This window comes from Pleurodeles waltl, chromosome 9, assembly GCF_031143425.1.
Source record: "Pleurodeles waltl isolate 20211129_DDA chromosome 9, aPleWal1.hap1.20221129, whole genome shotgun sequence".
In the NCBI taxonomy this organism is placed as follows: Eukaryota; Metazoa; Chordata; class Amphibia; order Caudata; family Salamandridae; genus Pleurodeles; species Pleurodeles waltl.
This window is the reverse complement of record NC_090448.1, coordinates 222,817,158-222,830,619: the sequence shown is the minus strand read 5'-3', so window position 1 is coordinate 222,830,619 and position 13,462 is coordinate 222,817,158. Positions and strand designations below refer to the sequence as shown.

Below are 13,462 nucleotides of genomic sequence, written 5' to 3'. Positions count from 1 at the left end.
ATCCCCAGGGAAAGGGGCCCCTTTCGTCTGTCAATGATTGGCCAGCAACTGAGCCATAGAGGAGATTGGGGAATGGCGGCAAGGCGTGTGGCTGCAGCCTAATGTAATGGCCCACTGTGGGCCACGTGCCAGTGAATTGGCCCACTAGCCTGTGATGGAGCATGTGGGGTTTGATGCTGTGGGGTACGGCTGACAGCAGTGACCCCTGAATCCTGCTGGAAATTGGGCTATTGGTGGGCCGAGGATCCATCTGCGGTGTGCAGCCTCGAGGTGAGTGGCGGCAAGGGAAAGAGATCCCGGGACACGTGTCAGTGTTCGGAGGTTGGGGCCGGCCCTGAGAGGCGATGGTATGGCTACGGCGAGGAAAAGTGCCTGGAAGCGACTTCCCACCCCAGTGGCCTAAAGCGGGAAAGAGGGTGGGTCATGGTGCCCCTGGGCCCTCAAATGATAATGGCTCCAGGGTTCAGTGGCCCTGGAGTGTGACTCGGAGCCTTATGTAGACTGAATCTGGTTCCAGAGAGCTTGGGGCCCTGCCATGGATGAGATTTGCCCCTGCCTTGCCCTGATGTCCTCCCCCTGGACAGCTGGTTTGGGCTTGGCCCCATTGGTGGCCCCTGCCCCACTGAAAGAGAAGAGGATGGAGGAGGGCACTGGAGTGGGGTATCCTGTGGGCCACCTGGCAGCCTGGAGTGCTGTCTGTTGTTGTGAATCCTCTGGGCTGCCTCTGGATCCAACCTCATTGCCAGGGGGACACTGTGAAGATTCTGGGGGGACCAGAGGGGCTCCCTGACAGCACATGACTGAGGGAGGACACATGGAAGGAGCTGTCTGAGTGCAGTAAGAAGGGGAAGACCCTGGTGAATGACCACGAAACAGGGCACGAGAATGTGATCCCAGATGGCATCAAGCCCCCTCGGAACCTAGTGGATCGAGGAGAGGAGATTGGTGGTGCCCTACCACACCACAGTCACAATGGGCAAACCGAAACAGAGGGGCTCGGTCTTGCAGCCTGGGACGTTCGAAGTGGATGGCAGCACTGAGGCACCTGCTGAGCCTGTTGACCCCATTCCGCCCACACTACAACTCCAGCTAAGTGAGATTAGCAGACATTGCAGACACTAGGACTACTGTGCAGTGCGAGGTAGCGAGATAGGGTCGGCCTCAGCTGAACTGGGACTGCTGCAGAATGATCACCACAAGCTGGCAGAGAAGATAAAGGGTGTGGAGGCTGCAATCATGGACCTACAGTCTGAGCAGCAGACACTAAAGCTAAAAATGGCAGACCTGATGGTGAGGGTGCACACTCTGGAACATCGTGTGGAAGATGTGACGGGGAGCGATCACCGCAATAACATCCGGATAGTGGGCCTTCCCGAAGGCTTGGGTGGAAATGGCATAGTGGCCTACTTGGAACATTGGCTGCACACGAAAGTGGCCCTGGTGCAGCTGATCCCTTTCTTTGCCTGGGAAAGGGTGCATCATGTGCCTGCTCACCCTCTGGCCCCGGGCCAGCCTGCCCAGATCGGGTAGTGGCTAACCTACATCATTACAGGGACAGAGGTGAGTTATTGCAAATGGGCACAAACAGAGCATTGTTCCTGGAGGTGAAACAGGTTTTAGGAGAGGAGGGACTGCAAAACATCCTACTGTACCCAGCGAGCCAACAAAAGCCCGGGAGTGGCTGGAGACCTACAGAGCTGGTGCTCATCCTGTCACAGACCAGACAATGGTTGCTGATACTGAGCAACTCCAGAAGGCGGACACTCAAGAAACCTTCTAGGTCCCAGATGAACAAGGATCAAGTAGCAGCTTTCCTGACTTCATCTGAAATCACTGAAAGAAGGTCCTCAGATGCTGAGGGCAGCCTATCAATGGGATGCCAGTTGGGAACATAGGGCTTGGATGGCACTATGCTGGACAGTTATGAACTCCCATTAGTAACGCCTCAATCCACACAAGGCTTTATCTGAGAATCTGGAGGCCTGGGGGCCGAGGCACATTGCGGGCAGTGGTGCTGCAACTGCGGTCCCGGGAAGGTAAAACTGGTCATGCACTCTTGCGCAAGCCTGTGTCTGGGGTTCTCTGGGTCCCCCTGGAAGGTATTGTTGGTTGAGAACTCACCCCTGTTGCTGACTGGGGAGGGTTGTTGTGGGCCTAGACACCACAAGCACACTTCCCCTCTCCATTGGGCCTTCCTCTGAGGTCGAGTGGAACTATGTTTGTGTGACAGATTTCAGGACTGATGTTTGGGCACCGAGCCATTGCTGGACTACGCTTGGGATGAGAGTTTTGGGTTGGTTTGTTTTATTGTTGTCTCAGGGATTGCTGTGCATACTAAAATGGAAGCTATGGGTGGGATGATGGATCAGCGGTGGGGCACTCTCTACCTTACATTCATTATCCCTGACACACAAACTGGCCTTACTTTCCATGGAGGATGGGGTCAGTAGCTTTGCATCACAACATTCACAGGCATCTCATACGTAGATGGGTGCACATCGCCATGCTCCAGGAGACACATCTTATGGGGTAGAGGCAGAGCACCTATGGTGCTCCTGGAGGGGGCAAATCTTTGCAACAGTGTAATTAACTTATACTCCTGGGGCCTTTCTGTGGGTATGACCAGGGGTCCCAATTGAGATGACTCACACCATGATAGGCCAAGAGGGTCAATACATGTTGGTCAATAGGTGGCTGTATGGCAGACCACTCACACTGGGGAGCGTGTATGCACCAAATCAAGACCAGGTTGCATTCCTAGAGACACTGTCTGAACGCCTGGGTCAACTTGTTGGTGAGTCACTGACCTTAGGTGGTGACTGTATTTGTGTGGTGGAACGGCCATCGACCGGCCCACCCTCTTCTGGAGCATCAGCCATTAAGATTCAGTGGGCTTTCAGGAGTGGGGAAGATTGGGGCCTTGTAGATGTTTGGTGAATGCAGCATGGCACAGAAAGGGATTACTCCAACTACTCCCACATATAAACTGCATACTCACCTGGAACACTATGTGTGTAGTAGCTGACTTTGTCAATGTCACCCGGACTGAATAGCCGGGTTGCATCTTTTCTGACCAGGGGGTGAGCGCCCAGCAGTGCACATCTGGCAACTGAATCTGTCCATATTGTCCGATGCTCCCTTTCGGGACTCCATCTGGGACGCCATCACAGGATATTTTGCAATTAACCATGACACAGCCTCCAGCTGCTTGGTGGAGTGGGAGGTGTTTAAGGTGGTTTTCCGCTGGCATTGCTTATGTACTTCTGTGGGAGTGCGATGGGAATTGGACAGGGAGATGCAGGTGGTAAAAGATCCTTCGTACCGATTTGACAATGCTCTGGGTACTGACTAGGATGCGTGGATATAGTTATTGAATGCAAAAGCATGGCATAATGTGGTGTTGGAGTGGCTGCATTGTCAAAACTACAAAGACTGTATCAGTAGGGCACATGAGGAGAAATGAAGGGCTGGTAGGTCGCTGGCCTGGTTTGCTAGGCTGGAGATCGGGGGCACAGCCATTACTCATACCGGACGATACAATGCTGTAGACACCAGAGGCCATTAATGCAGCCTTTACAGAATCGTATATGGAACTTAATCAGTGGCTGTTCCCAGCCCTGACCGGAGCAGCAAGAGCTTTTCTTGTGCGGCTCTCTGCAAACCCTGCTGCAGTTGGCAAACAAGAGCTTGGGACGCTGAGTGATGCTTCAGGAAATAAGAAGCACCATTAAGGATATGACCACAGGCAAAACTTCATGCAAGGATGGCCTGCAGTGTTCTACGCAACTCATGCTGGGGTCCTGGCACCTAGGCTAAAGGTGGTTTATGCTGAGTCATTTAGGTTGGGGACATTGCTGGCCTCAACTAGAGAGGCAACAGTGGTTTCGCTGCCAAGTCTAAGGTGCCAGCAGCAACCAAGGCCGCATAATGACCCCTCTCAATGTTGAAAATGGATTTCAAAATACTCAGTAGAGTTTTGGCACTCTGACTGCTGTCACATATGCAAGGGTTACTTAATGATGACCAGAATAATTATATTCCAGCGTGGTATACCTCCATAAATCTTCAGAGGCTCTTCCAAGTCTTATACCATCCTATGGTACAAACAATGCCCGGGCCAACCTCATGTCTATGGACCTAGAGAAGGTATTTGACATGGTTGAGTGGGATTTCCAGGAGGATGTCATGTGTAGGGTGGAACTGTGAGGGGCCTGCATTAAGTGGGTGTGCCTGTTGTACACCAGCCCTTCTGCCAGGGTGAGGACAGACAATAGGTGTCCCAGACTTCGAGCTCTATTTTATAACAGCCCAACTCCAGCAGGTGACCCGATGGTTGGACGGTGTCTGCCAGGTGGAACTTCACCCTCTCTGCATGCAGACCAACAAGGGGGCCCTGCTGGCCAGAGCTCTCTGCTCGAAAGCACAGCCCTTGTACCCGGTGCCACTATTGGCTGCTGCCCTGAACTGCTGCCGTCACTGCGTCTGGTGGACTGCAGGGTGCCGCTGTATGCCCCTGCCTTATCACGGGTGGGTCTCCCACACAGGGACCCCCTGTTCTCTTTCATTACAATGACCCAACTGGCTGAGTGGACTGACTCAGGGTTGGTGACTGTGGGGAATTGTTCCACATGGGTATGTCAATCCCCCTAGCAGAGTTGGAGTGGAAGAGCCTCCCTACTGGTCAATTTCTCATATAGGATGCATTAAAGATAGTGTTTGAGGACTTATGGAGCAATGTGGGAGAGGTACCTCAGACTCACGCAGTGCTAAAGTCGCTGGTGATGATTGGGTCAGCCTGCCATCTAGTGGCTTTGCTTTATCAGGCCCTTAACGGAATGTTTCAGAAACCGCTTGAGCCATTGAAGTCCAAATGGACTGCAGTGCTTGCCTGTAAGTTCACAGAGCCAAAATGGAGTCCGATTTTGGCATCCCTGAAGACAGTGTTCCGAAAACACGTCTGAAATACATCCAGTTTAATTATACCCACATAACATAGTTGACCTCATACAGACTAGCAGTCATATATGGCGGGGGACCACAGAGATGTGCCTGATGTCCACATCTTGATGCAGATTTTGTCATGTGCGTGGGGCTGCCACAGCTACAAGTATATTGGAGGGGGGTTTTAGCTAGACTGGGCAATGCACTGTACCTCGTCATCCCATTCATGATAGAGGGGTGTTTGCTGGTGGTCTTCCCTAGGGCAACAGGTTTAATGATCTGGCTTTAGCTGTGGCAATGAGAAGAGTTGTGATGGCCTGGAAGTCAGCAATAGGTCTGAGGGTGGGGGTGTGGGTAACAGATGTGAGACCCTTGGTCAGGGTGGGGGAGAGAGCATTATCACGGGAGGAACTTAGGAGGTACCAGAGGCACCATAGCAGAGCAGGAGTCCTGGGCAGGGATGCCAGAGGCATGGAAAGTACCTGCAGGTACAGTGGACCAGGATGCTGGAGGCTATGAGAGGCTGATAGGGGTGCACCCTGGGGAAGTCCGATCATGGAGGCAAAGTTCAAGGACCCGCTGGGCAGAGGGTTCATTTACCACCACCCAATGCCCGATGCACCCCCCTTGATGTTGTTTGTTTGGTCTGTGCCTGTGATCCCTGTCCGAGGCTAAGACCAGCATAAGAAGCACACATGACCCTCACCACTACCCACCCTCCAATGGGGGCACACCTCCCCTTGAGCATGCACATGGATGGAGGGTGATGTCCATCACCAAGAGATAGTAGTTTGAGAAGTGAATTCTTTCCCCAGTTACCAGGTTCCCATTGTTTGCATTTGTGGTTCAGTTGGCTTAGGTCCACACATATAGGCAGAACAACTGTGAGGTCACCTTAACTACACACCCTGCTGGGAAACAGAGGTGGGGTGGCCTCCGCGCCCGGTTTCTTTGGGGCTCTGGCGCTGGGGGTACCAGGGACGTCCTTGATTATATGACCCACTTATTGTATCTAGCTTTGCCCTGTACCAGCACTGCCCATGCTCAAAATGTTATTGTTTGAACGGGTGGTTTGACTCTATGCTGATGTACTGCATTTGCTGCTATTGTTTTGAGCAATACTGATTATGTAATGTGAAGCCCAAAAAAATCCCATTAAAAATAATTTTAAAAAATAGAGCGCTGCAGACTCCTGAGCAAAGAGCTTTTCTGTTAAAAGGGTCATTGATGGCTCCTCTGATTAGCCTGAATCTTCAGCGATGATACTTATCTGATTATGAAAGAAGTGCTCCAAAAAATCTGTATACCTTTTGGTATTTATTTAAACAAGCACAGACAGCTCAACTCCAAAATCTTTGATCTGCAATTAGTTCACTTGCTCACCACTCAAAGGGACTCCGATCTCCAGACAAACCACTCATCCTCTTACTGGAAACAATCGGAAAAGATTAATCAATCCACTTATAAAATATCGAAGTGCCTGGTGTAAAGTGCCAAAAACATGCAAAAAAATACATCCAGACAAAATACAGCTCGCTATTCAGCCTTTGGTAAAGGAAATGTACAATCAGCTATTTTTAGAGAGTGGGATTAAATACTCAATAGAACCCAATTATTTAAACACTTAGGGCCTCATTACGAGTTTGGTGATCCAAGGACCACTAGACTCCTGGTGGAGGTAAGACTACCGTACTCCTGGCGGTCTGATTGTCACATTAAGACCCTGGTGGTTGGACCACCATCCCCGTCAGAAACATATTTCCCGATGGGCTGACGGCCGTCGGACTTGTTCTCAACCATGGCGGTGCTGAGTTCAGCACCACTGTGCTGAGCACGAGTCCAATTTCCACCAACCTTTTGATGGTGCTTCAACTGCCAACAAAAGGCTGGTGGAAAGGAAGTGCTGAGGCCACAGGGGGGGCCTGCACTGCCCACACCAATCACAGGCCAGGGGCTTCTACCTACACGCCCCAGGCTGACTTGCGGCAAGAGGGGCCGCCACTGTCATCACTGTGTTCAAAGGCGCTTCAAAAGGATGCTTTTCTCCCTGCAGCATGTAATGCACCAATTACAGGCCAGGTGCTTCTGCCCACATGCCCCAGCCTGACCTGCAGCAAGGGGAGCTGCTACCTTCATCACTACACCCAAAGGTGCTTGCAAAAGACTCTCTTCTCCCCGCAGTGAGGTACATGCGCAGGATGTGCCCGGGCTTGTGCCTAGGCAAAGATAGGGCCAACAGAGGGCCCATCTGTGCCCGTCGCGGCTGGATGAGGCAGGGTCAGGCCACTCCCCTTGGCCTTATTGGTAGATTGGTAGATTTTATGAGATATCCTGTAACTTTTTGGTGAGCGTTCAAAAAATCTGATTGTTTGTCTACGCTGACCCCTAGAGACTCATTGTTGGGTCTGAACTTTCTTAAACACCACCTGCTGCCTGTACCACCCTTGATGTTTTTTTGCAGTGAGCGGTGGGTGTAATAAGCAAAGTAATTGAACTTGCGGAGAAAAGGTTGTCCCTGTCTCCGCCATCGCTACCCGAAATGGCTAAGATGCAGGAACGGGTAGCTCGGGATATAGAGAACCCGCGGGCAACTCAATCTATAGTCCCGCTCTCTCCTGTAGTTGTTCTCAATAACCCTGCTAAAAACCTTGTTAGTCACCCTCAGCTCATAGTTCAAAATGTGGGTGAGGAAGAGAGATCAAAGTCTAAGGGAGAGAAAAGGAAAAGAGTAGAGACTCACACAAAATCAAAAAAGCAACAACTTGCCCCTCAAAGAAGCTTGCAAAGTTCTGTCCAGGGGGAAAATATTTGGATTAACCTTGTGGGTGAAGGCAGGGCTTCAACTTCATGTGAGGAGCTTTATTCTCTCATCGAAAATGTAATTTCAGATGCTCTGCAACCTATAATGATCTAGCTGGGGAATATTGAAGACCAGGTTGTCCTTGGCAAATGCCATCAAAGAGGAGCATCAAATAAGTCCCCCCCAGGTGGACTTGGTAAATCAAGAATGTTTCAGTTCACAGTCTTCCCAAGTTTATACTAATCGATCTAGTTTCAGTGTTCCCACATGTATTGTCAAACAAAGTGCACTGGGAGAAAGGGGTATGGACCCTTTAGACTCAGTTCAGGAGCTGCAATGTAATTACCCACTTGGGATTAAGAATGTATCCAATCAATCCCAGCCCACCTCTTTTTCTCAACTCAAAGATGCTCCTGAAAGTTTGCATTTACCTCCAGACAGCATTCCATATACAATGGTTCTTGTGGGAGTGCCGCCTTTAGCACATATGAGAGTTGGCAAAGCCTTATAAACAAAGTTGTACACTGGTGTAGAAGGAATGTAGACTACCATCCAGCAGTTACTGACAAACGTATTATGGCCAACAGAGTAAATTTGGTTGGTCCCACTGCAAAATCTATTGAGGGAGATTTCGTTGTTCTAAATTTTAAAGATCCTGTGTGTGTCCAATTTTTATTACCATGCTTTAGTTTTGTGAGTACAAATTCCTGTAAAATAAAGGCACGTCCATTAGGATATTTCTATCCATTTCCATCTGGTTATATCTTTAGTGCCCCACATAGCGAAACAAAAAAGGCCGACACCCCCAGTATTATTTGTCCACCCTAAGAGATTTGGGGTTTTATCAGGGCTTACAGAAAACGATTGACACCTGGAGTTACCCCTCATTGAAGGTATACTTGGACCAACTAAAGTAGTGGAGGTTGCTATTAGTTATCCCTCCTCTCCCCAGCCATCATGTAATGTACATACTTATACAAAGAATGTAGGTTGTGGACAAGATATGCAGTTTCTTTCTTGGAACAATGCAGGGGCTCAGGACAAACGCCACAACGAAGACTGGGCGACATATACCTAGAAGTTCGACATAATGGGCTTCATTATGACTTTGTTGGATGGAAAAGCCCATCTGCTGAAGTTCTGAAGGGGAGGCTCCTGCCGGTGTGGCAGCCTCCCCGCCAGGCCCATTACAAGTTTCCTGCTGGGTCAATGAGTGGAAACTCATTTTCCTCCCACTGGCCCAGCGGGAAATGGCCTACAGCCTTGTCTCAGACTCGTAATAGAGCCAGCAGAAGTGAAGTAGTGCGTAGGGTGCACCACAAAAGCAGACACTGAACACTGTGACGGTGCTGGCCAGAGGAGGCCCTGCACTGCCCATGCCAATTGCATTCCGTCTCTGCCAGCCTTTTCATGGTGGGGTTACTGCCATGAAACTGCTGGTGGAGAAGGGAGTCATAATCACCTGGGCAGCGCTGCTATGGGATTAGTACTGCCATGACTACCAGACCATCAGACTGCCAAGAAGACAAATTCTGGTGATTCTCGCCATCCAAGCGTGGCGCAATAATGTGGCAGTCGGACTGCTGCATTTGGTGGCTGTCCAACCGCCATTACGAGTCTGGTGGTCAGTAGACAGCCAGACTCATAATGATGCCTTATATGTTTTCAGGCAACTTTGGCTGTTGATTCTATTGCTTTAAATGGATTTAAATCTAATTGCTCCATTCAACACCTTCACTGGTGGGGAGAGGAAATGGGGGTTTAGTTATTCTTGTGTCATGCATCATTGTAAATCTGAAGGTTAAAATCTTAGCGTCTACCACATGTTATCAAATTTTACATCTACTATCAACTTGTTTAAAGTGATTTAAATAAATTTTTGCATAAACCTTTTTTCTTCACAGCCTGCAGAGATTGTTGAAGAACTGGGGTGTTCACTTTTGGATTTTGTAAATAGTCAGGGGAATAATAATATTTCAGTAATATGAGCAGGTGATTTTAATATTACAAAATGTACGTATAGTGGGAATTGCATCTGCGGGTTTACTAACGTTCTGGGATCTGCTATTAGCCACTTTACACACTCATCTTATGGAAAAGCTTTAAATCAGATAATCTTGACACACAATCTGACTTATTTGTTGAATATTTATATCCAGGGTAATAGAAACCCCTCCCACCTTCACAGTAAGGGGCAAGGGGAGCACAAAAGACTTTGGGTCAGATGTATGAAAGCTTTTGCATTTGCAAACGGTGCGAACGCCCGTTTGCGAATGCAAAAAGCCATTTCAGAATATATGAAAGACATTCTGAACGCAATTTTAAGGAAACGCTAAAACAGAGATTCCTTAAAATTGCGACCGTGTTTAGCGAGTCGCAAATTGCGACTGTCTAAATAAGAAACCGCAAATAAGGATTCCTTATTTACGATTTCTAAGCACATGTAAGAAGCAATTCCTAAATGTGAATTGGGCATTTAGGAATCACGATTTACCACCAAATTGAACTTGGTGGTAACCATGTGCAAATTTTAAAAAAGCATTTAAAATGCATTTTTTAAATTTACATGTAAAGCACACATGCCCTTTTGGCATGTGTGCACCTTACATGTTGCAAAAAATTATTTTGGGGTGCAGCAGGGGCCCCCAGCACCCTGGGGTTTTGCATTTCCAAAATTGTGATTTCTGGTTAAGAAATCGCAATTTTGGAAATGCAAAAAATTCACAGATAATGGCCTACAGGCCCATAGGTGCGAATGGGGTGGGTATCGCAATTTGCGATTCGGTAATAGCATTTGCGATTTTTAAGAAATCGCTATTACCGATTCGCAAATGTGATACATTGCATTTTGGGAATCAGAAATAGCAATTTCTTAAAATTCGCTATTTCCGACTCGCAAAAGGCCTCCTTGATACATCTGGCCCTTTGCGCTTCTGACAACTGATGTTGTACGTACTCTTGTGTATTATAAGGTGTACCTTCTCTATAGTGATCATAATCCTATCCATTTACGTCTTGCTATTAATTTACGCCACACGATATCAGACACAATAAAGTTACCTGTAAGCTATACTGTAAATAAAGGGTTTCAAATGAATTGGAGTAATTTCAAAACAAGTAAGTTCTTTAGCAATCTGATCACTGTAGCCATCAATGATATTTTCTGTTGCTCCTCGTCAATAGGGCTCCTGATAATAGGCTGGAGAGCTTCATTAAAATTAGCAGAATTGTGGCATGTAACATATGAAAATAAACCATTGAGAGCGTTCTGCTAAATCATTGTTCAGCCCTGAATCGATAGCTGCCCTTAAGATATTGAAACTCAGAATGTGTGGGAGCTGGTCATGGAAAGGGCCTGTAGCAGGCCAGGAACTGGAGACGTGAACCGGACATACCCCTGGGGTGCATCCCGTATGGCAAACCTGCCCCGGAAGATGTGGGAAGGGCGGCTGCCAAGCAACACGGGACGATTGTGGATGATGGTGGGGTTTTTAAACCTGGAGCGACAGAACAGGAAGAGGAGCAGTTTTTCCCCGTGGCTGAAGATGCGCACGGAACGGAGGAGAGGACGGCAGCAGAACTAGGACGCAGTGCGGAGAATCCAAACAACCCTGCAGAGGAGCCGGAGAGAGAGCGGCAGGAGGAGAGACTTAGTGAGCGGACCGGCCACGCTCCGTGGCCCCGTCAGGTACAGTCCGAACCCAAAACTGGGACTGGGGATAACGGGCAGAGTGGGTTGCATCTTCATCAAGGGGAGGAGGGAGGAGACACAGTATAGTGTATAACCTGTGCACAGCCACGATTTAGGTTCCTTTATATGTTTGTTTTCCTTTGGGTTTTTCCTTCCACTTGTCACGAATAATTGGGTGTTAGAGGGACTAGAGACACAGAACAGATATATAAAAAAAGAAAAAAGAACCAAAAGAAAAGACAGGTTCACACATAGAAAAGAAAAGAAAAGAAAAGAGAGACCAGGCCAGTTAAATAAGAGAGAAAAGGCAGAAGATATCAAGACATCCTTGCACCAAAGAAAGAGAGAAAAAAGACAGAAAAGCAGAGAAAAGAGAAAGGACAAATGAGAGGAGACTTTAACCAGCCAAGAACAGAAAACGGAAAAGATAAAACCAAAGAAAGAGAAGAGAAAAGTCCTAAGGCAGGAAGAAAAGGGGCAGACAAGACAGAAAGGAGAAAAAGAGAGAGAGAGAGAGAGAGAGAGAGAGAGATGGTAACACCACTAATACCTATCTCCTAAAACCACCTTTATATGTTCTTCTTTCCTCCTATGAGCCTCCTGAGTCCCCACCTGGAAAAGAAGAGAGACCGAAAACAAGAGGGTGAAAATCGTTTGAGGGTAGAGAGAGAGAGCGAGAGAGAAAAGAAAGAAGAAATACTTGTAACAAAGCCTGTACTATATTTATGCCACAGAAATAAAGAAATCACAAACCACGGTACCGCCTATCTGTCTCCATTACTCTGACCCTATCACAGGGCCCTAGGTCAGATTCCCTAGCATTAAATGAGGCCTGGTTAGTAGATCATATAGATCTAGTATCTGTTACTAAAGCCATCCAGAGCGCAGCCAACAGTAAGGTTCTAAGCCCTGATGGGATCCCAATAAATCTATTTAAACACAATGTAGATTTGTGCCCCCCCCCCTTTTAACTATCATTTTAAGGGCAGTAATTAGGGGTAATTTAATTGCTTTATGGAGAGAGGCTATTGAAGTAACAATTTATAAATGGGTTACCAAAATTTGCCAGCATTCTATCTCCCAATTTCATTAATAGACTCCACAGCAAAGATTCTTGGGCAGGTCATCCTGGGTAAATTCTGGTCAGAGACCGCCTGTTTTTTTCACCATTTCAATAAGGTTTTAGACCCAGACTAGAGACTGTAGAGCAAGCTCTTAATTTAACCATATTTTGGGGGAAGTATGTCAAGGCCAGGAGAGGTGCCCTTCATTTGGCATTTATGGACCTCTCCTGTGCCTTCGACTTAGTGGACAGGACAATGTTGTGGGAGTTAATGGATCAGGTGGGCATTGATCACTCCTTGTTGGACCTTGTAAAGTGTCTGCATCTCAACACTATCACAAAAGTGTGTAATACACAACCTGGGGACTAAACCAGTAAGGATTACTAGAGGAGAGAGGCAGGGATGTACTTTAGCCCCTTTTTTGTTTTCATTCTATATTCACTTCCTAGGAGCCTTTTTAAAGTCATATAATAAAGATGTCCCCCGAATTGGCAATCATGTTTTCCCACTACTATTATATGCGGACAATGCGGTTCTTTTGGCACTAACAACAAACAGTCTCAGAATCTTTTAAATGGTTTTAATGATTTTATGACAAAACAAAGCCCTTCATTATAAGTTTAGCAGGAGCAAAAGCCCGCCCACCAAACTCCTGCGGTTGGGTTACAGACAGTGCGGTCCCCTTCCAGAGGCCCCTTTTAGAGTTTCCTGCTGGTTTAGTGGGTGAAAACAGTTTCCGCCAGCTGGGCCAGCAGGAACAGCCCACTACATTGATGCCAGCTCATAATTGAGCCGGTGGCAATGTTACAGTGTGTACGGTGAAGCGACAGGGCTGGCCTGGGGTGCCAAGTGCATGGGCAGTGCAGGGGCCCCCATGGGAACCCTGCTCCCCGTCTCCACCAGCCTGTACATGGCAGTGCTACCACCATGTAAAATCTGGCAGAGAGGGGACTCGTAACCCCCAAA

General features: G+C 48.0%; 1 protein-coding gene across 1 annotated transcript in view; it reads left to right on the top strand.

Moving 5' to 3' along the window:
- The first annotated feature begins 1,236 nt into the window (after positions 1–1,236).
- The window catches only part of LOC138259612 (uncharacterized), a 107,790-nt gene continuing 95,564 nt past the window's right edge, over positions 1,237–13,462 (top strand). Inside the window, exons 1-3 of the mRNA XM_069207453.1 lie at positions 1,237–1,526; positions 4,044–4,189; positions 11,176–11,429. Of these exons, the coding sequence (XP_069063554.1) occupies positions 1,237–1,526; positions 4,044–4,189; positions 11,176–11,429 (690 nt within the window). The remainder of the gene's footprint in view (positions 1,527–4,043; positions 4,190–11,175; positions 11,430–13,462) is intronic.